This window comes from Orbilia oligospora, assembly GCF_000225545.1.
Source record: "Orbilia oligospora ATCC 24927 unplaced genomic scaffold scaffold00043, whole genome shotgun sequence".
NCBI lineage: Eukaryota > Fungi > Ascomycota > Orbiliomycetes > Orbiliales > Orbiliaceae > Orbilia > Orbilia oligospora.
Genome location: NW_011645600.1, coordinates 1,837,190 through 1,859,226, shown reverse-complemented (window position 1 = coordinate 1,859,226; position 22,037 = coordinate 1,837,190). Strand labels below are relative to the sequence as shown.

At 46.1% G+C, this 22,037-nt stretch overlaps 9 protein-coding genes across 9 annotated transcripts; 4 read left to right on the top strand and 5 right to left on the bottom strand.

Annotated features, from left to right (window-relative positions):
- Positions 1 to 306: 306 nt before the first annotated feature.
- Positions 307 to 2,314, bottom strand: AOL_s00043g560 (uncharacterized protein; the record flags this gene model as incomplete). The annotated part of the gene is made up of 4 exons (XM_011121046.1): positions 307 to 450; positions 522 to 870; positions 938 to 1,300; positions 1,356 to 2,314. The coding sequence occupies 4 exons, from the start codon at positions 2,312 to 2,314 to the stop codon at positions 307 to 309; spliced, it is 1,815 nt and encodes a 604-aa protein (XP_011119348.1).
- Positions 2,315 to 4,227: 1,913 nt separating this feature from the next.
- On the top strand, positions 4,228 to 4,533 carry AOL_s00043g559 (uncharacterized protein; the record flags this gene model as incomplete). Its single annotated transcript, XM_011121045.1, has 1 exon — positions 4,228 to 4,533. The coding sequence occupies one exon, from the start codon at positions 4,228 to 4,230 to the stop codon at positions 4,531 to 4,533; it is 306 nt and encodes a 101-aa protein (XP_011119347.1).
- A 603-nt stretch (positions 4,534 to 5,136) lies between these two features.
- AOL_s00043g558 (uncharacterized protein) lies at positions 5,137 to 6,051 on the bottom strand (the record flags this gene model as incomplete). The annotated part of the gene is made up of 1 exon (XM_011121044.1): positions 5,137 to 6,051. One exon carries the CDS (start codon positions 6,049 to 6,051, stop codon positions 5,137 to 5,139), a length of 915 nt encoding a protein of 304 aa, XP_011119346.1.
- Positions 6,052 to 7,057: 1,006 nt separating this feature from the next.
- AOL_s00043g557 (uncharacterized protein) lies at positions 7,058 to 8,964 on the top strand (the record flags this gene model as incomplete). Its single annotated transcript, XM_011121043.1, has 4 exons — positions 7,058 to 7,182; positions 7,557 to 8,414; positions 8,476 to 8,761; positions 8,830 to 8,964. 4 exons carry the CDS (start codon positions 7,058 to 7,060, stop codon positions 8,962 to 8,964), a joined length of 1,404 nt encoding a protein of 467 aa, XP_011119345.1.
- Positions 8,965 to 10,164: 1,200 nt separating this feature from the next.
- On the bottom strand, positions 10,165 to 11,760 carry AOL_s00043g556 (uncharacterized protein; the record flags this gene model as incomplete). The annotated part of the gene is made up of 5 exons (XM_011121042.1): positions 10,165 to 10,440; positions 10,507 to 10,742; positions 10,863 to 11,317; positions 11,431 to 11,564; positions 11,626 to 11,760. The coding sequence occupies 5 exons, from the start codon at positions 11,758 to 11,760 to the stop codon at positions 10,165 to 10,167; spliced, it is 1,236 nt and encodes a 411-aa protein (XP_011119344.1).
- Positions 11,761 to 12,358: 598 nt separating this feature from the next.
- Positions 12,359 to 14,286, bottom strand: AOL_s00043g555 (uncharacterized protein; the record flags this gene model as incomplete). Its single annotated transcript, XM_011121041.1, has 5 exons — positions 12,359 to 13,513; positions 13,576 to 13,671; positions 13,749 to 13,853; positions 13,964 to 14,082; positions 14,211 to 14,286. The coding sequence occupies 5 exons, from the start codon at positions 14,284 to 14,286 to the stop codon at positions 12,359 to 12,361; spliced, it is 1,551 nt and encodes a 516-aa protein (XP_011119343.1).
- Positions 14,287 to 14,879: 593 nt separating this feature from the next.
- AOL_s00043g554 (uncharacterized protein) lies at positions 14,880 to 16,477 on the top strand (the record flags this gene model as incomplete). The annotated part of the gene is made up of 5 exons (XM_011121040.1): positions 14,880 to 15,263; positions 15,343 to 15,482; positions 15,540 to 15,724; positions 15,788 to 15,964; positions 16,038 to 16,477. 5 exons carry the CDS (start codon positions 14,880 to 14,882, stop codon positions 16,475 to 16,477), a joined length of 1,326 nt encoding a protein of 441 aa, XP_011119342.1.
- A 934-nt stretch (positions 16,478 to 17,411) lies between these two features.
- On the bottom strand, positions 17,412 to 18,661 carry AOL_s00043g553 (uncharacterized protein; the record flags this gene model as incomplete). The annotated part of the gene is made up of 7 exons (XM_011121039.1): positions 17,412 to 17,795; positions 17,864 to 17,971; positions 18,049 to 18,164; positions 18,233 to 18,291; positions 18,355 to 18,377; positions 18,457 to 18,527; positions 18,622 to 18,661. 7 exons carry the CDS (start codon positions 18,659 to 18,661, stop codon positions 17,412 to 17,414), a joined length of 801 nt encoding a protein of 266 aa, XP_011119341.1.
- A 1,886-nt stretch (positions 18,662 to 20,547) lies between these two features.
- On the top strand, positions 20,548 to 21,783 carry AOL_s00043g552 (uncharacterized protein; the record flags this gene model as incomplete). The annotated part of the gene is made up of 3 exons (XM_011121038.1): positions 20,548 to 20,556; positions 20,691 to 20,837; positions 20,917 to 21,783. 3 exons carry the CDS (start codon positions 20,548 to 20,550, stop codon positions 21,781 to 21,783), a joined length of 1,023 nt encoding a protein of 340 aa, XP_011119340.1.
- Positions 21,784 to 22,037: the final 254 nt, after the last annotated feature.

Sequence of the window (22,037 nt, the reverse complement as noted above, 5' to 3'; positions counted from 1 at the left end):
GGTACCACCCACATGCCGCTGCCTTAGATTTGCCCGAACAGAATGGTCAATTTTGTGGTTTTTGGACGTGCCAGTCCTCGCTAAACCTGGAGGGGTCTCGAACTCCGAAACGTTTAAAAAAAGCAGGAAGTGCAAAAAAAAGGAAAAACAGGAGCACCGACTTGTAAAAGAGTAACGCTAAAGGAAAAGCTGAAAGCGAAACCGATGGAGAACTTGGAGGGTAATCATAAAGGATAGCGATCAGTCGTGAAGGGGAGAGAGATGGGAAGCGCTTGGCCGGGAAACCAGAAGCTAAAGTTACAACCTCTATGTATCCATTGAGGCAGCGAACTGTGTATTCATATCTACTTCTTCCATGGGGACGTCATCATAGATGGTATCCGATTCTGTTGGGCTACTGGCTCGATATGCTTCGGCGAAAGCTTCAGGTGGTGGTGAAAATGAGAAAACCTGTGTGGTAAGATCAATGTTAGTAACTTGATTATCTCATACGAATCATAGAAAAACAGGTGGTAACAAACCTCCATTGTCGTCCTTCCACCTCTCGAAGCAAGAATGACTGCCTTCTCCTCTTCAAATGCGACCCTCCAGACTGCCTCAGCGGGACTCGAGAGTTCACGAACCAACACACCAGTTCTAAGATCCCAAATCTTTACACGACCGTCACTACCTCCGCTAACAATGCGGGTGTCATCAAATTGGAGCGATGTAACACTATTGTCATGGGCTCCGAGACGATGAACACATTGCATTTTATCCAAACTCCAAACACGAACAGACCCGTCAGAACCACCGGTAACCAGTGTCTTCCCACGCATCTGGAGTTGGCCAACAAGTGAAGTGTGTCCTTGAAGAATGGCTTGGCAAGCACTGTTCGAAAGGATATGTTAGCACAAATTGAGGGTAGAGTGTGAGAAGATTGGAACGGAAAGCTTACCCAGACTCTACATCCCAGATACGAACTGAAGTATCCAAGGAACCTGTAGCAATTCGCTGGCCATCAAAGGCGATAGCATAAATCTGACTGAAATGACCAGTGAGTGTCCGTAACAAAGCACCTTGCGAGATACTCCATATCTTTGCTGTGGTGTCATAGGAACCGCTGACGACATAATCTCCACTGATTTCCAAGCATCTAACACTGGCCTGGTGCCCGACAAGTATATTGAGGCAAACACCCTTTTCGATGTCCCAAATTCTCAAGGTTGTATCTCGAGATCCTGAGATGGCGGTCTTTGAATCGCTCATCTTGAGGCAGCGGACCGTCGAGGTATGACCTCGCAGAACTTGGTTGCATTGCCTAATGTAGTGTGTTAGTACGAAGATCAGATGTTCTTAAGGAGGTGTAAACCTACCCTGTAGCCATGTTCCAAACCCTGACATCCCTGTCACAACCGCCGCTCACTAGAACATCATCCCATGGAACCATTGCCCAAACACCCATCACATGCCCGGACAGTGTCCGGAGGAAGCGTCCATCTTCAGCAAAGACATGAATCTTCGCATTATCCAAAGCGACGACGATATAGTTGGGCGTAAGGTGGAGGGAGGTGACAACTCCTTGATCAGGCGTGATATGCCTTGCAATAGCCTTTCCTCCGCTCCTCCACGCCGTCTCAACCATATATCTTTGCTTGAAGTGGGATTTATAACTAATGGGTTTTGGTCGCCTTCGAGGTAACGAATAGTGTGATGTGATCTCGGAAGTGAAACCAGAGTTCTTTGTAGATTGCGAAGGGCTAACAGGATCCGACATCGGATGATCGATAGATTGTGCCCGGAAAGCAGCTGCTTGAGAAGGGCTGTGGTTACTCAGACGACGATAACTGTGTTTCTCACAGAGCTTTTTCCAGGTAAGGTCATCGTTGAGCAGGGCGTGCCACTGTTTTGAGACTTGGGAGGCCCTGGCGAGGGTTTTTGGGTCATCAATGAAGGAAAGGACTCGAAGGCAAAGCTCATTAGGTAACGTCTTGAAGGGATCTTTCTTTAATCTCGGAGAGACGTAGTTGAGAACGAAACTAAGCTGCTGCGAATCGCATAGGTTTAGGATTTCGGCGAGGAATCTTTGCTTTTCGGACGCGTCGAGTCTTAGAAAATGAGGACGAGCATCTCGAAGAAAGGTGTCCTCGCTAGCGTTCGCCGTCGACCAGGTTGGGAGGCGGTGGATCTGCGGGGTCGGGCTAGGAGCCGGAGTAGGAGGGCTAGCAGGAGCCGAAGGGAGGAGGCTTGAGATGTTGGAAACCATTTGACGGGAGGGGGTGTGTAATGGTCGAGGGGACGAAACCGATTCGTCGCTCCTGGGTATTGCCGACATAATATCTTTCTTTCTTTCCATGCACTATAGACGAGGAAGAGAATAAATTCGATCGCTAGAGATATAGAGAGGTTGCGGTGTGGGTTATAGCAAATTTAGTGGTCTGAGACAGAGATAGATAGATGCCGATGACGGTATTTTAATTTAAAGTGAAAAAGGAAGGATATAGGAGGTGGTTTTGTGCTGAAGGGGTTGTTGCTGAAAAGGGATCCGAATCAAGACGGCAAGGAGGGTTGAAGTGGAAGTGGTGTCGGGAAGGAAGGGAAAGGAAGGGAAGGGGGGGTCGAACGAGCTCTGTTGGGAAGGAGACAGGGGAGCTCGGAAAGGTGAATGAACGATTGGGCGGTCGTCAGACGATTTCTGGAATTCGGTTTTCGAATTTCGGGAGAAGTTCGAGAAGATATGTTGATGATGGGCCAAGCTAGTGCGTCGGGAATGAGGGGAGGGGAGGGGTGCAAGCAGGAGGAGAAGAGAAGGATAGCGTGATGATGATGAGGCGAGAAGACGATGGTTGTGGTGATGACGATGGTCTGTGGTAGTGGTGGTGGTGGTGGTGTATTTAATGGTGGTGGTGGTTGGAGACGATGGAGATGAGGAGAGGAAGGAGGGGGAGAAGAGAAGAGAAGGGAAGAATGAAACTGAGGTGAAATGAAATGAAATACCAGACTGCTACTACCTAAACCAGAGGAATTCTTTCTCTTCCTCTTGCTCTTCTTCTACCTCTTGTTATTCTTCTTGTTCTTCTTGTTCTTGTTCTTCTTCTTGCCTGGCCTGGCCTGGCCGAAAATGAGGGATGGATGGATGGATGGTGGCCAGCCACGTTATAATGGCAATCGAATGCATGAAAACTGCACCAAAGTGTTGTCGACCGACACTAAATAAACGACGGAAGCAGCAGAACCCCTCAAACTGAGTTTGGACATGGGCACATTGAGATGTACAGGACATACATCCTATGTAATGTATTGTTATTCTTTCTTTTTCTTTTCCTTTTCTTTTCTTTTTACTTTTCTTTACTTCTCAACTTAGTCAGGCAATATAATAGGAACTATTCATGCCTGGGATTAATTCCTCGGTTCCTATCCCTATCCTATCCTATCCTATCCTATAGTTTGCCCCTAGCATTCGCTTTTCTGTTTATAGAAGGCGGCGTCTAGCCTCCGCTCGATATCGAACATATCCCGGTCCTTACGAGACTGCTTAAAATATATCGATGTGTGGTATTTTGACTCGCAACACAATATCAAAAGTCGATCGTTGTTAATCGGTCGTCGTTATTTGGGGAGATTGAGTAGGTACCCGGGGTCCCGTTACTCTCACAATATTTACCTGCCAGTGCTTAATATATGCTGTATAAGTACTTAAGCTACCTACTTAGGTACCCATAAATAATAATAATAAATATTTACCTCTTAGGCAATAAACAAATAATAATACCATATCCCTATATAAATTACTCCACCCCGGGCCTTTGAACCCCCAGAATCCTTTCCCTCTTCACCTCACATTGCATTCCACTTGAGCACTTGGCTTAAGACGCGAAACCTTAGCCACCTTTACAACTAGCCTCCCTTAGAAATAATTTATGTTTAACCGTGATACCTCTTACTTTTCTTTTCGTCAATCAACAAACCTTCTTAAAAAGATTTACGTCCTCTCCTTCAGATTTAGCACTGCTTGTGAAAAGCCAGATAGCAGCGCACAAACTGTTCCAACAATTCTCTGCGATGACGAATTCCACCGCAATTGCGTGGCTACATGGTTTAATACTCGACTAAACTTTCCAGTTTGTCGTCAGTATTTTCGAATTAATCCCACAAGCATGAGTATAATCATACTGGCGCCGGTAAGTCAAGCGGGCCAGAAAAACAATGATTTCGGAAGAGAGGGGATAGAGGAAGAAGCTGAGGAAGATGAGGAAGAGAGAGAAGAAAGAGAGGAAAGAGAAAATGAAGATGAAGAAAGAGAAGATGAAGGGGAATAGAATGAGGAGGATTAAAGGGAGGAACGGGGAGGAACGGGGAGGTTTTACGGTATCGGGGTCGGAGGAGTTCGACCTGGAGAACGATAGCGATGTGGGTGGTGGTATTGGTGGCAGTGAGGGGGAGCGTCCTCGTGTCCGGGGGGACAGCGATGGAAATGAAGTAGACGAAAACGGGGATTATGTTGATGAGGAACTCCGGGCAAGGTCAACTGACTGGAATGGTTGGTATATCTAGATTGATATTTTGCCCTTTTCCTTCGTTTTCCCATCTCCGTATTCACCTTTATTCTTACATTCACTCTTTCTTTGACATTCGTTTCTCACACTCACTTTTCCGAACTTCTTGTTGCATTTTAACTTGTCCCCTTTTACTTTCATTCCTCACCTTTGCTCTCCTCTTCAGATCTTGTCATTGGGGGTTTTTTTTTCAATCAATTTTGCACCGGTACCATGACGGGTCGACTAAGTATATTACAACCGCTCCACCCCGTTTAGGTAACACCAAGAACATATATAGCTAAATCATGAAGTGAGTATGCAAGCATGTAAAAGAAGAATTGGTTCTAATTTACTAGTATAATTTATATCAGCCCTAGACCACGAAGTCCAATCAGGCCTGATATAATATTAAAAAATACAGCGTCAGCACCAGACATTCACGCAAAATTGGAACACTCAGGGAAATTTTTTATGTATGGAGTAACAAAAGAAGGAGTTCTATCCCAGCACCAACCGTGAATCCAGGCCTGTGCAAAAGCAGGGCGTATACTAAGTTAGTATTAATATAGATGGAGGATCTATACTAGCCTAGAGTTTAGGGGCTCTTGAGGTTGAGGATCTAGATGGGTATAAATCCATGGGGTCTGGCCGGTACATCAATGACCGGAAGACCAAGGGTAGTCCAAAGATCGCGTTCCCAATGTTCCTCACGGCAGGAACAAAGTTTTTTTGAAGATAATCTATTTTTCTGAATGGCTTTATATCGTCTGCAAGCGATTAATAACCTGATGGTTGCATATTTTTGACATGTTAGGAACCATGTCCGCTTTTGTAGATCTTGGTGATAGTCTTTCAGTCGTGATTCAAGTTTTTCTAGGTCGCGAGTATAGCTTTTGACATTTGTCTTGGTAATGAACCTCTGTACTTTGTTAATTTTGAATGCTGCTTTCTTTTCTGGTGAAATCCAAGGAAGGTTCTTTAGTGTCGCTATACTCGAGTATCGTATCTTAACTCTCTTCTGCTCCATAAACCATTTAATTTTTCTCCTGGTCCCCTCGCACATTTGGAGGTAAGCTCCATACACTGCCAATAGTGCCTTTGTTCGCAGATTTTCAAGTTCGGACAGAAAACATGGTCGGAAGATTCCCTTTTTGAAGTCATCCATCAAGGCGTGAACTGAATAATAATGGTCGTCAAGTGCATTCGGCTCCGCCTCAAGATCTCGACAACGGATCTCTAAGTCTAAGCTCGTGCAGTGCATCCCAAGCAAGTTTTCGTTCCCCGATACGCCATCCACTTCGTCGAATACTATCGATAATGAAGAAGGGAAGCACTCGCGCTCGATGGCTTGTTCGAGAACCGAAAGATCAGGAACATCGAAGTTAGCTAGTCTAGTTTGTGGTTTTGGTTTCAGTTTCGATTGTATTTTAGAAGAGTCCGCTGTTTTGGTATTGTTGGTACTCATCTCCGCTGTATTGTTCTCTGAAGAGGGCAACTTCTTTGGGGGGACATGTGGGGGCTGTTTGGTCGACATGTTGTGAGTGGGTACTATGTACTGACAAGATTATGGATCGATAATAGCTTTTTTAGTATGTTTCTAGACTAATCACTGGAGTGAAGATTCGAGATTTCAATCAATCAATTAATTCACGTTGATGTTTAAATATTTGTATGCTGCTGGAAGTTGAAGAGTCATAGTAGAACGCATCCTTCTATAGATTCTGGCTTGATGATCATCTTTTTCTATCAACCACACAGCATTAATTATCTCAACTTCAACCTCGGATCTGCATTTTTGGGTCTTGGTTTTGACGAGGTAATATCAAGAATATCGGACTGATAAATTTATAAATAGTAGCTACCTAACCTAGGCTAGGTATGCGCTCAGGCGAGAAAGAGAAGCGAGGGACTGGACTGGGGTGTGGAGATGCGGGTGAGGAAAAGGACAGTGCACCAATACGGGGCGCCAGTTATAGTTCGCTGGTTTGCCCGATCCAGACCTAAAATTGATATAAAATATCTCCATCAATATAATTGCTATTTAAAGCTTCGAGGAAAAGTGAGTGCTGGCTTAAGTAATCGGAAAGTTGGTGATGTCTGCATTACATTACATTACATTATAATCAGAAGTAGTAAAAGCTGCGACAAGGTAATGGCTAAGAGACTAGAAATATGCAGGGCACCGGAAGCAGGAGGTCCAAAGCGAACCCAAGTCCGTCCCGGCGGACACTTGTTCGCTCCCGACAAAACGGACAAAACAGAATCTCCCGACCTGCACTAGGAAGTTCATTAGTTCCATTTCTTTAGTAGTCTCGAGGCCAGGGTGCCTGGATCGTAGTATGTATTGTTTGTTCGGTTCAATCTAGTTCATCCATCGTCATTGGTTTTTTTCCCAAGCCAATTTCATCAAATTCAACAAACAAACACGTCTGGACCACTGAACCCTCACCCTGTCACCGCCCAACTCTCCCAAACACCGCCGACATCTACGTCGACATTCCAACATCCTCACAACCACGACGACCATCACGACAACCATCATGGCATCGCCCGGAACCCTCATCCCCGACCTAGAGTCTGCTCCTACTCCAATCCCATCATCATCCTCACCGTCATCTTCATCAGCAAACCCGACAAATCAAGATCCTTACAGAAATTATCACAGGTTAGGAATTTCACTTTCAAAATGCACATCATGTAGGTTTGCGCATTGGCAATTCTTCTTCTTTCATTGGTACCTCTCAGACAGTCTTTTTTTTTTTTCCAACGGCATGGTGGCTTGATATGAAGAGAGAGAAAAAAAAAAACTGTTTTTGATGAGCGTTCTAAGGAAAGAACCTGCCTGCCTGCCTGCCCTGTCTGCCAGCCCATACATACATACACATATACCTACATATACCTCACATACGCATACATACATATTCACAGATATGACGTCTACCCCTACATCGCCAGCACTCAATTAGCAGGCTTCCCCTCTTCTCTTTATCATATTTTCAAGGTCTAACTTTCTTATCTCTATTCCCAATTGTGATACAGATCGCTACCGGAACCCGAAGGCAGGCTAAAACGGAAGGCTATCGCCAGCCTGGGCTCTCACACCCTCTCCAAATCATCCATCGCCAATGGCTCTCCCGGTGGCAAAATCGGTCCTCAAAGAACCACAAAGAACATCCAGAAGCTGAAGCTCCTTCCGGCCCCGGACGATGGTGAAGGCGACGAAGAATCCGGCAGGGATGTCTACTCCCAGGTCACCCGAATCAAGGACACAACCGCCCGACGGGATGCCGAACGTCTGGGAAAAGCCGAACGTGCTCACTTGCCTCGCACCACCGCTTACTGTACCGCTGGTAAATACAATATGGAGGGATTAATGAAATTTCTGAAGTCAAAAACTACCACTAGAGGTTCTAATCCTAAGCAATTCGACGAATGCATCTACACACCCTTTTCGTATCTCTACCAGAAGCGAGTCCGGGAACAGACGGAGCAAGACCTCATCGACTTTCAAGAGCTCCAATTGACCGAATCGGCCCCCGCTGCCATAGTAGGCCCGGACAGCCCAACCCTTGAGCGAAATCCAGACGTCACGAGCGATGCGCTTTCATTTGTTGATACGCATCTAATCACACCTGAAATCTTCCTATTCGAGTATGGCGTCGTAGTAATCTGGGGCATGACACTACAGGAGGAAAAGAGATTTCTGAAAGACATTGCCAAGTTTGAGATGGAAAAATTGGGAGAGGAGGACGTCCAGGTCGAAAATTTCAATTTCTATGTCACCAGCTCGTACCAGCCGCGTATCTACAACGATTTCATTACTCTGAGCGCGGGAAGTAGTTATATGGTCAAATTGAGCATCAGTCATGCGATTGCGCAATCCGTGAAGATCTCGCTGTATGGAAAAATTCTATCCACGATTTATATACGTCGAATATACTAACATTGTTGTGTGTAGCTACGAAGACTTGGTTGACAACACCATCGAAGATACAAAGTCAATTCCACAAGATGTAGCATTGACGGGTAAAGTCCGTATGAGCAGGCGAAAAATCATGATGCACATTGGCGACCTCTTCATCTTGCGGATCAACATCAACCTACAAGGCAGCGTCATGGACTCTCCAGAATTGATGTGGGCTGAGCCACAATTGGAACCAATTTATCAAGCTGCCCGTTCATATCTTGAAATCAACCAGCGAGTATCTTTGTTGAACCAAAGACTAGATGTTATCAGTGATTTGGTAAGCCTCCACAATATTTTCCGTTCTTTATACCGAAAATTGCTCCTTCTAACAACTTGAACCTCTAGCTTCAAATGTTGAAAGAACAACTGTCGCATTCCCAAGGCGAGCGACTAGAATGGGTAGTTATTGTCCTCATTGCCGTCGAAATCCTCGTAGCATTGGTAAACGTAGCTGTCGATTTATTTGCAAGCGTCGATTAATTTCCCGCTTTCTTTTGCACGATAAAATTTCTATTTTTTCTACTGGGTTTGGGTATGTATAAAAGTGTGGGTTGCAGCAGGATGTTTAATCACGTATTTCCTTTTCTCAGAATCATTTTTTTTTTTTTTCAGTCTTCGTCGTTTCCTCAATCACAACTTGTAGTCCTGATACAGAGCCTTTTTTCGATTTTCCCTTTTTTCCCTTTCGTCCGAATTAGCTTGGCCCTGCGTCGCCAGAATTCACTTTTAATGTTCTCACCACTCTTTCGCTCTCCCTCTTTCTCTATTATTCCTTTATTAAATTCTCCTTATTGCTCTCTGATATTTCTTTTTAACTGCATTCGCGGGTGTCTGTTTTCTTAACCTTTTGATTGTTACTTTCCTCTTTTTACTTTCGGTAGACGGTTGACCGGGGACTGGTTATAACGAAATTTCGATTCTCACGAGAAGAAGATACCAAAATAACAAAATCGCATCATGGCAATTACAAATTGATACTGGATAATCTCTAAGATAAACCCTATAAAATTAATACGACTTACCCAGCTATACTCAAATACTTTTTTCCCGGGTAATATTAAAATACATCCGGCGATTTTAGCAAACATACAATAGATACTAATTGTGAGATGCATGCGGGTCTCAACTTTCGCCTGCGTGATTTCAGAACCATAACGACGCAACCGATTATGCATGCCCTTCCCGTTGGCGAAAACTAAAGGCACTAAATGTGGTCTTGAGGCTAAGGTAAGTGCGCGCGTCGTACGTACCTCGGCAGGCCCCGAGACCCCAGCTAAGCGTGCGCACCTCGGTACATAAGCCTTGTCACGAAAAACCCCATAAAGCCCATGCTCGATCCCGGATGACTACCTACTTTTTATGCCTACTACCCTTACCCACTGACCTAAGTTATCAGCTTTCCTAGAAAACTTCTACAAAGGAATCGGCGTAATATCAACATGGAAGAAACGAATCCTCCCTTCTCTCTTTTTTTCCCTTCACTTTATCCGGTCTTATCTATGTACAGCTACCAACTACTTAAAGAGAAGCAATAAAATAAAGTAAAAATGGACAAATAATGAAACGAATGACTTTATCAGCCAGCCCGAGCTACTACAAAAAGACTCGGAACCAAGATAAAATGGATAGTAGAGGTTAAAATTTTTTAAAAAAGCTAAAAAACTTCAGCAGTGGCAGTCTCTACTCCTTATAGTAATAAGTCTCCTCGGCAGTTCTTCCACGCAACCAATCTGGCTCTGATCCACGGGTATAAATATCCTCGAAAAGAACCTTTCGGGAGTTCTCTGGAACCTCAGCAGCTTCAGCAGCAGCGACTTCAGGGTCAACAACATCCTTGACTCCCTTGTCCAATTCCTTAAGACCATCCTCAGTAACGACACCCCAGTCCAAAAGTCTGGTGCGAAGGCCGGCGATGGCGTCTTGGTTGGTTCGCATCCATGAAACTTCCTCACGGGTCTAGGGCCACTTGTTAGTATCATTCTGATATATATGAGGATCCGGTAACTGGGTGTTTATACATACTCTGTAAGAGGTACCAGGGTCAGACATGGAGTGGCCACCATATCTGTAAGTGAGGAATTCCATAACAAGAGGTCCCTTTCCGCTGGTAGTGTACTCCTTCGCCCAAGCACAAGCCTGCTTAACCGCTAGGACGTCCATACCGTTGACCTTCAAACCGGGGATGTACTGTCCACGCTGGTGGTACTCTGTCAACGCGCTGCTTCGTGCCGCAGAGGTACCCATACCGTATTTGTTGTCTATCAACCGGCAAGAAATAAAGTGGTCAGCATTCAGATCTTCTTCCTTTCCCGATAGTCTTGGCCCATGTTCCAAAGAGAAATAAAGATATACGTAAAGGGGCCCGTATATAAACTTACTTTCACAACCAAATACCACCGGGATATCCCACAGCTTGGCCATGTTGAACGCCTCAAACACCTGTCCTTGATTCGCTGCACCATCACCATAAAGCGCAAAAGTAACATTCGGTCGTCCCAAATACTTCATGGCAAATCCGATACCGGCACCGACGGGGACCTGCGCTCCAACGATACCATTACCACCATAAAATGACTTGGCGAACATGTGCATAGATCCTCCCTTGCCGTATGCAATACCCTCACGTCGGCCGAGGAGTTCCGCGATGATGGACTTGACAGATGCTCCACGCATGTAGGCGAAGCCGTGGCAGCGGTAGGAAGTGATGACTTGGTCGTCTGGGGTGATTGCCTTTTCCATACCGACAGCCACGGCTTCCTGGCCGACGGAAAGATGGCAGAAACCACGGATTTTGCGTTCCTTGTAGAGTCTGTCGGCAGCGAATTCCATACGTCTATATTATATTTCATAACAAAATTTTTTTATATATGAGCGATTAGTTGCCTCAAAAAAGGATAGAGGGGGGTAATGTTAATATTGTGACGTAGGTGGGGGAGAAAAAAGTACCTGACGGCCGCCATATTTTTGTACATGTCAATGAGCTCATTCTTGGTGGTAACAAAGTCTAACGATGGGGGTTCAATGTTGAAGGCATCGAAGCTCTGAGAAAGGAGTTTGACTGTGAAGGGCTTGTCTGGGTCCTGAACGTAGATATGCTTATTAGTATTCCCTCGAGTAAAGGATATTCAAGATACCAATTACCTCCGGAGCCTGAGCATCCTGACTAGCCGTCGCGTCGACCGATATGCTTCGGACGGAGAGGGCTGCAGCGAGCGGTTTTCGGGAGGAGCTTCGGAAGGCGTTCAGAGCCGCCTTACGGGATTGGGACGCCAGCATCGTGATATCGATATCGGGGGGAAGAAGGGAACGGCGGAGTCGAAAGAATGAGAGGAGATTGGGGGGGAGAAGGTCGACAATCCTATGAAAGAGGGATGGAGGCTGATGATGTCGTCGTTGTCGACGGGGAATAACAGAGTTAGAACTACTCGTCGTATTAACGTAATTGCTTTCAATTGGCGGCGGTGCTGATACGTGGGATTTAATTTGTTGGGCGCCGGTTAAGTTGTTAGTGTTCCTGCCACCAAAAGCCCGAAAAATTCGGCGGCCCAACCAATTGGTGAGGGATCTCGGCATGCCGAAATGGATATCCCCGGAACCGGGATGCCGATGGCGGCGAAAAAATAAATGTTATTCTGAGATGAGCTGAGTTGGGATCATTCGAGGATTGAATTTATGAGAGGGAAGGAAGGAAGAAAAGGAAGAATATCTAGTAGTGTAAAGTACAGGGTATTTGGCATTGCAGAATAATATTGTTAACAGGGACCCAACGCCCAAGAGTAAAAACGCCAATCTGCTATCATATAAGAAATTATTGTACATCCATCCGCCCTAGCGCAATGCATTCTGGTGGCTTCAATATAAGCACCAATCACAGTTACTGCCGCGGCATTTGATTCTGCTGGCTATGTTGCTGTTGCTGCTGTTGCTGCTGCATAGCGGCCAATACTGCTAACGTCGGATCGAATCCAGGTGGTGGCGGCGGAAAACCAAGCCCCGGAAGACCTGGCAATCCAGGAAGAGGGAGAGCACCTCCCAAATCCATCCCTGGTGGGAATGGCGGCATATTGCCCATTGGGTGAACAGGTGTCGGCCCAGCTCCAGGGACCGGCATCTGTTGGTCTATCAGATAATCGTCATCATCTGCTTCCTCTTCCTCCTCCTTGGGTTGATGCTTCTTCTTGCCCTTGTTATCGTTTCGTGATTCATATGCTCCTTCTCCAGTATATTGTCTCTCCGAGAAAGACTCGATTTCTCCTACCCTCGGACGTCCCCAGAATCTTGTGCTGCGGTCGTTGGATCCAGTACACAGAATGTGTCCTAATGGATGGTATTCCATCGACCAAACCGCATTCTCGTGTGCGTGAGGAACTGATACTGCAGCTCTCACAACACTCACACTACCGCCGGTCGAAGCCGATAGTTCGTCGAGCACAAAATGTCTGACTGAACCATCCAGCGAGCCGCTGCTAAGAAGCGACGGAATAGTTGGATGCCATGCTAGGGATGAGACTTCCTTCTCATGGTCTCGTAGAATGCAAAGATCCTTCATTGTTCGTAGATCAAAGATTCTGATTGTCATGTCTCGACCAGATGTAGCCAACAAGTGTCCTTGCGAGGGTTGAAAGCGAACCCTCGATACTGTGTTTTTGTGACCATGCAAGGTCGTCAAGCACCTCGCAGACCGGGGGTCCCAGAGCTTGACTAAATGGTCCTTCGATCCAGAAGCTATCAATCCTTTGTACGGGTGCCAATGCGCCGATTTGACATCCCAACCGTGTCCACTGAGTATTCTCTCTTCTTCCCCTTCGCCGAAGTTCCAAATCTTGAGACTACCATCATCGGACGCAGTTACGAACTTGGCATCCGTAGGGCAGAATGAAACGTCTCTAACGGGACTGTCGTGTGCTTGCAGTACCTTGACGTTGTTGAAATTTGTCTGCCAGTATTTGACGATACCATCTTGATCTCCTGACAATAACCAGTCTGCACCATGCGAGTATTCCAATGCTCTGATTGCGCTATCATGAGCCTGCATATCCTCAATTAGTCCTCAGTAAACCCCCCCAGACCAGAAAGACATGTGAGCCGTACCTGCATAATGGTTTCGAAGTTGAACCCCATGCCGTTCCATAACGTGAATTCACCACTACTTGACCCGGTAAGCAACCTGCGACCCTCGGGTGTCCACTAAAGTGACAAATTTAGCCGTCCGTCTATCGTCATCATATCATCCCACCCCCTAGGGATACCCCAAAGAAACCCACCTTGACCATATTAATAGGATGCTTGATTTTGTTCAAGGAGGCATGAATATGTCGTATAGGAATCTGAGCAACCACATTCGTCGTCGCACTTATCGACGGTAGCAACTGTATGGCACTAGAAGTCAGCATGACATGGGTCTACCGTCTTATCCAACCACCATCGCCATTCACCACTCCCACCGTCACTGCCACCACTAAAACGACATTACACGCACCTCTTTTAGATACGTTCCTTCCTCTGCAAAGGAGCTCCCAGCCTGACAATGCGGTCTGAAGTCCAGCCGTCTGTCGAATATCCATCTTGCAAGCGAGGATCCATAATCCGTAACAGGTCCTGCCCACGTGCACCATCGGTATCAGCATCATCGTCATCATCATAATCGTGGTTCGACCCTTCCAATCTCCCCCAAAAGTCCCTAAATGCTACCATTTGAAACCCTTTCTCTCGGAAAATAGACGTACTTCGATGGGTAAACTTGCGCGGCGGCCCACCATCGCCAGCATTCCCGCTGGGCTCAAACCCTCTCTTTTGCGCCATGGTTACGGTCGACTGGTTGTAAATAGTTCGGTTGACGCGTTTCGAAGTCTCGAAGTCAAGGATGTTTGTGATAAGCTGCAACACCAGCCCAAAGCTAACCCCCCAGCTTGCGTTACATCACATTACCGCATTAATATCCTCTCCCGTGCCTGTGCATGTCGGAGAGAAAAGTAAAGCGAAAAGTAACCAGAACAAGAAGAAGAACCAGAATCACAAGGAAAGAAAAAAAGGGAAATTTCGAAAAGGAACCAAGAAAAACAAAAGAGAAGGCGGTATCGTCAGAACGCCGCAAAACCTTCACATTCTTATGGCAGACCTCCGTGGAGCCCGTCTCCCTGCTGCGGTTTTTCTATATAACTGGCAGCTGCAGCTTACCAGGGACTCCTTCTCTAGAATTCCCTTCCATTCCTCTTCTAACTACAGTAAGTAATTACATCGCATTGGCGGTCCCTTCAAAAGCGCAATTTGAGCCAGAACCTGCAAGGCAAGGCTAATTATCGTCCTCTGCGAACACCAGCTTCCAACCGGTCTAGATCTGTTGAATCATGATCTCTCCCCGAAGACCTTCAGGTGTATCTCCAACATCAAACAGCATGTCCGCCGCCCAGCAGATCCTCGGTTCTGCCAACATGTCAGAATCTCCGGCCCAATCACCTACATCCGGTGAACGAAACGACCGATTATGGGACATGTCGTCCTTTCGTCACGGCCTTCCCGATGAAGGTGGTAATAGTAGCACTGCTGGTGCTCCTGTTGCTGGAGCCAACTCCGAACCAGAGAAGAACGACGACGGAACTCCGAAGCCAATGCGTGGAGGAGTTTCTTTGGATACAATGCGTAGCCTGTATGGACCTGGTACCGGTTTTGGAGGCTTGCGAAGAAGCAATTCATCCGTTGTATACCCTGGCGGACCACCAGAGTTCCCTCCTGTCAAGAAGCTTAATCCGCTTCAGAAGAAGAGGATATTGGTATCCGGGGTTAGTAACCCTCTTTTCTAAAATACTATAGAGATAAAAGGAGAGAGAAGAAAGCTCATATAGAAAAAAACGGCATTAGGGTGCAGGATTCGTCGGATCGCATCTTGTAGACCGCTTGATGCTAATGGGTCACGATGTCATCGCTATCGATAACTACTTTACCGGTAGCAAAATGAATTTGGCACATTGGTTTGGCCATCCAAATTTCGAGATGATCAGGTAAGTTATTCAATTGCTTCAAATTACTCAATGCAATAACACTCATCAGCAAAATAGACACGATGTCGTCGACCCAATTATGCTCGAAGTAGACCAGATATACCACCTTGCTTGTCCTGCCAGTCCCGTCCATTACCAAGCCAACCCTGTCAAGACTCTCAAGACCGGATTCTTCGGCACCTATAATATGCTAGGGCTAGCCAAGAGGGTCAAAGCCAGGTTCCTTCTCACTAGTACATCTGGTAAGATCCTTTTTGAACTCTTTCAGACCCAATCAATAATTCTAATCCTGAAATTATATACAGAGGTCTACGGTGATCCGGAAGAACACCCACAAAAAGAAACATATTGGGGTCACGTCAATTGTATCGGCCCCCGTGCATGCTACGACGAAGGCAAAAGAGTTGCAGAAGCTCTGACATACAGCTATGCCCGACAGGACGGGGTAGATGTTCGTGTCGCCCGTATTTTCAACACCTTTGGTAATTGACCCCTCTCTTTGATGTTAAAAATACCGATCCAGTAAAGTAACATGGAACTGATATTTAACCACAGGCCCTCGAATGAACTGGCATGACGGCCGCGTCGTCTCCAATTTCATCGTCCAAGCCCTCAAAGGCGACGACATAACAATCTACGGTGACGGCTCAGCCACCCGTTCTTTCCAATATGTTCACGACCTGGTCGACGGCCTCATCGCCCTAATGGAATCCGATTACACCGACCCTGTCAACCTCGGTAACCCAGAAGAGTACACCATCAAAGAGTTCGCAGATATGATTGTAGAACTCGTCAATGAGCACCGCGCACGATACGGTGACGCAGGGAAAACTTCAACGGTTACCTATCTCCCTGCCGTTGCCGACGACCCCCAGAGGAGGAAGCCGGATACTACAAGGGCTAAGGAGGTACTCGGGTGGGCCCCACAGTGGGCTGCCGTTGATGGTCTGAAGGAAACAGTTGCTTATTTCTACCAGATGATGCATCAACATTAATGATTCATTGTCTTTCTCAATTCTAACCACGAGGATTTTTAGATTTGACGGTTTTTAGAAGATTCGGCCGAACTTCTTTTATCCTTTTGCTCTCTCTTTATTTTTAATTTTTTTATACTGCAGGATAGGCTCGCATGATATGGAGGGCGTTTTTTGCGAAGATTCCTTTTTTCTCTTTTATATTCCCTTTTTTCTGGTGTGTAAGGTGCTGGAGGTACCGGTTTCATTTCTTCCCTAATTTTGTAGGCATCCATACGAAAACGCTTAATTATCAAAATAGATGCTCTGGGAATTCGAAATGTTCGAAAAGACATACTATATGCGTAGCATTTTCAACCCTCAAAACTTAACTAGGCGGTTTCAATCGAAACTATCATAGTAGACTAAAATCTTTCCCAAAATCGATCCTCCCTTTAAAAACGTAGATATTATTATAGATATAAAAAAGAGTACACGACACCGCTATGGTTGTATAGAAGGGAACACAAACTCGATATTTCTTGTGACGCCGGTAGGGAACGATCTCAAACGCGAAAGAATAGAGGGAAGAAAAGAATATGGTAGGGGCAAAAAGCAGACAGGGGAGGGTGGAACTAGAAAAGAATTGACGACAAGTGGAAAGCAAGTATATACAAGGAAACCAACAAGACAGCAAAATAAAAGGAATCTTATTGGAAAAGGGGTCATTGGAACTGGCCTGGGGCGGTAGGAGGAACCGTCAACTTTTTCTTTGGGCGAGGGGTCTTCCAAGGACGAGCAGTTGGCTCCAGCCCAAAAGAACCGTTGGGTTTGAAAATTTATATGATATTAAAACGATCGGCTTTCTCCCGTCCGATAGACGTCAATGATCCCACCAATACGTACGAATGAACGGATTCCCAAGCAAGCAGTGTAACTATTAAATAACGACCAGTGTTTTGTTTTGTTTTTGTTTTTAGAAAAAGAAGTAAGCCAACAAGAAAGCAGCAAGGCATAGAGCAGCTGCTAACTGCACTGGGACACCTTCAGGAGCCTGGCTAGTACGCCCAATGTTGGTAACACCGGCCGAAACCTTCTCTTTGGCCTGCGTTGCAAGCTCCCCTAAGTTCTTCTGCTGGGCACCATCCTTCAATTGCTTCGTCAAAACGGCGATTTGGGCTCTCGCATCGGTCAATTGGTCTGCTACGGTTTTGACGACTATCGGCATTGTTTCGTGGGCTTCGGTTGGTTCTGCATCGGTCTCGCTGACGTTATCCCGGACTTGGGATCCCTCCGATTTGATAGCTAGCTGGTCTGGGCTTGGGGAAGTATACGGGGGTGGTGACGGCGACTTGGCGGGCTGTTGGGACATCAAAGGGATCAGTACATACGCCAATAATTTAATGAACCACAGATATGGTTTCTTACCGCTCCAGATTCAACTTCACGGAGAGCCGGTGCCTCTGCTGGGAGATATGTGACTCGGATTTTCTTCTCCTGAATATGTTCCTTGCCTAGTTTCTCAACACTCGACCACTAGAATTGGAGGTATATTAGCACTAGTGCCTTTTAATGCTTTTTATATTTCTTGGCTATTAAGGAGGGAGACGTACGACTGTGGCGATGTTTGCGAACTCCTGGTCCGCTGTGATTAATACCGATTGGACCAGGAACTTGTCACGGCATCTGAAGTCTGGGGGAGGGTCTTCCCGCATGGCCTGTAGGAGAACTATTATTTGTGTTAGAAGGAGCGATTTCGGGACTATGAGACAAATTAGGCAAGGTGAGGTGAGGTACCTGCTACTTCTACATCCTGGCCAGCTTCAATACGCCCTGAGTTCGGACGGACACAGTATCTAGGACGAAAAGTGTCAGATGGGCGAACTAAGGACAGTAAGATTCAGATCATGACAACGTACTGCTTCGGTGCTGTTGTTTTGACCTTTGAGAACACGATGACATATGTTAGCCATAGTGTTTGTCTAAAGTGCCGAGGCTGAGGTCGTCATTCATAATCTTACCTTGAAGGCGACGGGACCGGGATTCGGGTTTTTGATGTAGAGCTTCTGAACGGTCTCACGATCGAAAGGGCCTGCGAAAAGGAGAAAGGAAGACTCGATGTCAGCATATTCTAGTGGATTGGATGGCGCAAGAGAACTAATGGAATGTAGTGGGGGGCTACCTACGTCGGAACCCAAGCTCGGAGGGGTGTAATTCGATGCTCATGTTGATACGTGGTATGAATTCGGAGCCGACGAAACCGAAGGTACAGGAAAGACGCAGGGACGGGAATAAAAGAAAGAAGGAAATGGAATCCTGGGTCAACTAGAAGGAGATTCTGGTGAGGGGAGGATAGGTTGAGACAATCTACGGGGTGGGCGTGGGATCCGAAGTTGGAGATGATGCAGATGCAGATGGTTAGTGTTAGTGGTTAGTGGGTGGGTGGATGGTTGTGGTAGGGAGTAGTTAGTAATTAGTAGTTATGAGGGAGAGAAGGTGACCTCGTGCCTGATTTGTGTGATTCGCGCCAGCTGAAGAGTGGCCATGACGTCCACCAACACATCTCTCTCTCACTTTCTCTTCCTCTCTCCCTATACATGCTACATGCTACATTTCACTTTTTTATTTAATTTCTATTCGATTCTACCCAGGGTTGGGCCATAACTAACATGCAGAACGAATGTCAGGCCAGGGCATGCCAGGTAATGTAATGTAGTGTACATACATACATCACTTATGTAAGTACTGCCGCATTGCAGTTAATATCGCTTGTTCGAAAGTATGGCGGCTACCATCTCACCATACGGTAAGTGCACAGCTAGCTGTTTTATGCACAACCACTTGTTTCCCACTGACCATTGGCGGCATATTACCTAGTGCACCCCGAGTCTTCTGGTTTTTGACCTGTATAGGCCACAGTTCTAAATTACACTGTCTTGTCTTGTCTTGTCTTGTCTTGATCGATTTTTGACAATCAAAGGCCTTTCTGGACACGTAATTGTTGTAGCCTTTCGGCTGAATGCATCTTGCCCAGTTGTTCGTCGACCAGACAATCAGAACCATCCTTGTTTCGTCGATTCTATCCTTGGACAACAGATAGTTCGGTGATACTCAAACCATATTTTTTGCATGTACTTACCTACGATACGAGTATCTACTTTGTGAGTAAGTACCCAGGAACATACCTATCCGTCCAATAACTATTATACTATAGTACTCTAAATGGAAGTTATAGGCTGTGAGAGTATGGTACGGGTCCTTTCTATGGGAGTAGTATTTGTCTGGACATCTCGGATACGAACCGACAGGTCTAAATGCGTGTCCCTTTCCGATGGATAGTACTATGCACATGCCGATACAGTCTTCAGCCAGACAAATTGTTTCGGGTGCCCTCTTCTAGCCATGATTTTATCAGATACGAATTCGATTTAACTCACAAATTATGAGATCATATATGATTACTTGAGTCCCTAGCCTCAGTATTTACTGGGCAAGAGCAACCAAGAACTGCACAATGGCGTCAGTATCGATCAACGACTCTGATAAGGAAGCCCTGATAATTATGACCCCAGAAATTTCTTCCTCCTTCGTTAAATGGCACCTGTCACTTGTCACCCTCGAGCCTGTCAAGCCGCAGTGGCGGGCATTCCGGCGCTAGAAAATAAAACTTTTTTTTTTCTACGAAATATCGAAACCCTAGCTGATAAAAAGAAAAAGTTAAATTTTAACGAAAATCGTGATTCTATTTATTGCTATGAAGATGCTCAGGGAAAAATTTTGTCCATGGTTGCGGGTAGGATCTAGACATTTCCCTTGAAGGGAGTAGCTGTACTGGGCAGGTCGGTTTGGTCTGGACTTCTGATATTCAAGGTGCCCCGGCTGAAAGACAAAGCCTCGGGCAACCCGGCGATACCCGACCAACGCGAGCATCGTCACTCCACCGACACCTTTCCATCAATATAAAACCGTGTGAATTCAGCCAGATGAGATAGAGGAAAGACCCACAGAGGCTATCGATACATCTTAAACATCCACAGATTCTATTTAATCTAATCTAATCTGCCTATTCTTAATTACTATCAACCGACGTCTTAACTAATAACCCAATCACCATGGAGAATGTGAGACCCTCCCCCTGGCAGCACCCCCGATCCCCGGATCCCCAGATCAGATCTTCTTGTGCAACCTCAGAATGATTTGCCTAATTGATGTATGTCAGCCAAATTTACTAACTGCTTTGAATCTACCTATTCAGCTTCCTCGTGGCCGTCGAAGTCGTCGCTCGTCTTCCAACCTCAACCTCAGTAATATCTCGCCACTCACCACCCACTTCAGCATGACTGCTCCTGACGACCATCTGGCTATGACCGGTCCCCAGACTTCATATATCCAGGGTGCTTCGGTGTGTACTATCTATACTATGATCCACAAGTTATAGTTTACGCGGGGATAGTGTACTAACAATCGATTGTCTTTCATAGGCGCCTTCGACTCCCAGCATTCTGTCACGTAACCCCTCTCGTAAACGCTCGCGTCCTCACATCCCTCCACTTAGCGTTCCAGCAACACCCCGTGGAGATACCAAACTCTACAAAGCTAAATCAGCTAGCCATCTTCTTGCCGATCGTCGGATTTCTTACTTCGACTCACGTCCCGTCCGTCGGAATGAGTCTACGGAATGGGTTCATAGGGCTGGTATTGCTCTAACATCAGAGGCACGAGAAAGTAAAGGTCAATCGTGGCTTACTAGCCGTGCCTCTTCAACGAGTCTTTTATCCAATGGCTCAGACGCCGAGGAAGATGGGGATGAAATAATACAACGACGAGGATCGAGATCATACTCTGAGTTCTATACTCCACGAAGCAGAATTGCAAGTGATGCGACTATTCGTCGACGATCCCACTCACGTCAACAGGAGCTCTATGTTGAGATTCCGGAGGATGGTGTTCACCCATTAGCCCCAGAGTTCATCGACGAGGCATTCGCTGGTGAATCATTTGACGATTTTGAAGAACCAGAGTATACTGCTGAAGAGCTTGACGATGAGGAGCTGCATTGGTCAAAACGTCCAAGAACTGGACTTGGCGCCTGGGTCGATCGTATGGTGGGATGGAGTCTATTCTCTGTCGACGACGGAATGGATAGTGACGAGGAACATGAACATGAACATGAACACCCTGCAGTTAAAGAGGCCCACGAACCTCCTCGTCTGAACATCCCAAACTACGAAACCGGGAAGGCCGAGACAGAGGAGCGACCCGCGAGTCCAGAGCTTCACGAAGATGGCGTTCTGTCAGACGTCGGTTGGGTCCTTGGGCTCACTGTTAAGGTTTTCCTCCAGGGCTAGAATTGGAAGGGACCTGCTATATCTACCCGGTTCTTCAAAAGTTATCTTTTATGGTGTTAAGCGGGTCTGTGTTTTTTCAATCTGAGCGGAGTGAGCGATTGTTCATGACTGCTCTGGTGTTCGACCTCGTAGTTGCGTTTACCTACTACTTAATTGCTATTTAAAACAATCTCAATGTATACAATCTAAAATATATCGACTTACAAACCAACGAATACCCTTTATATCATAATATATAGACTTATTAGGGAGCT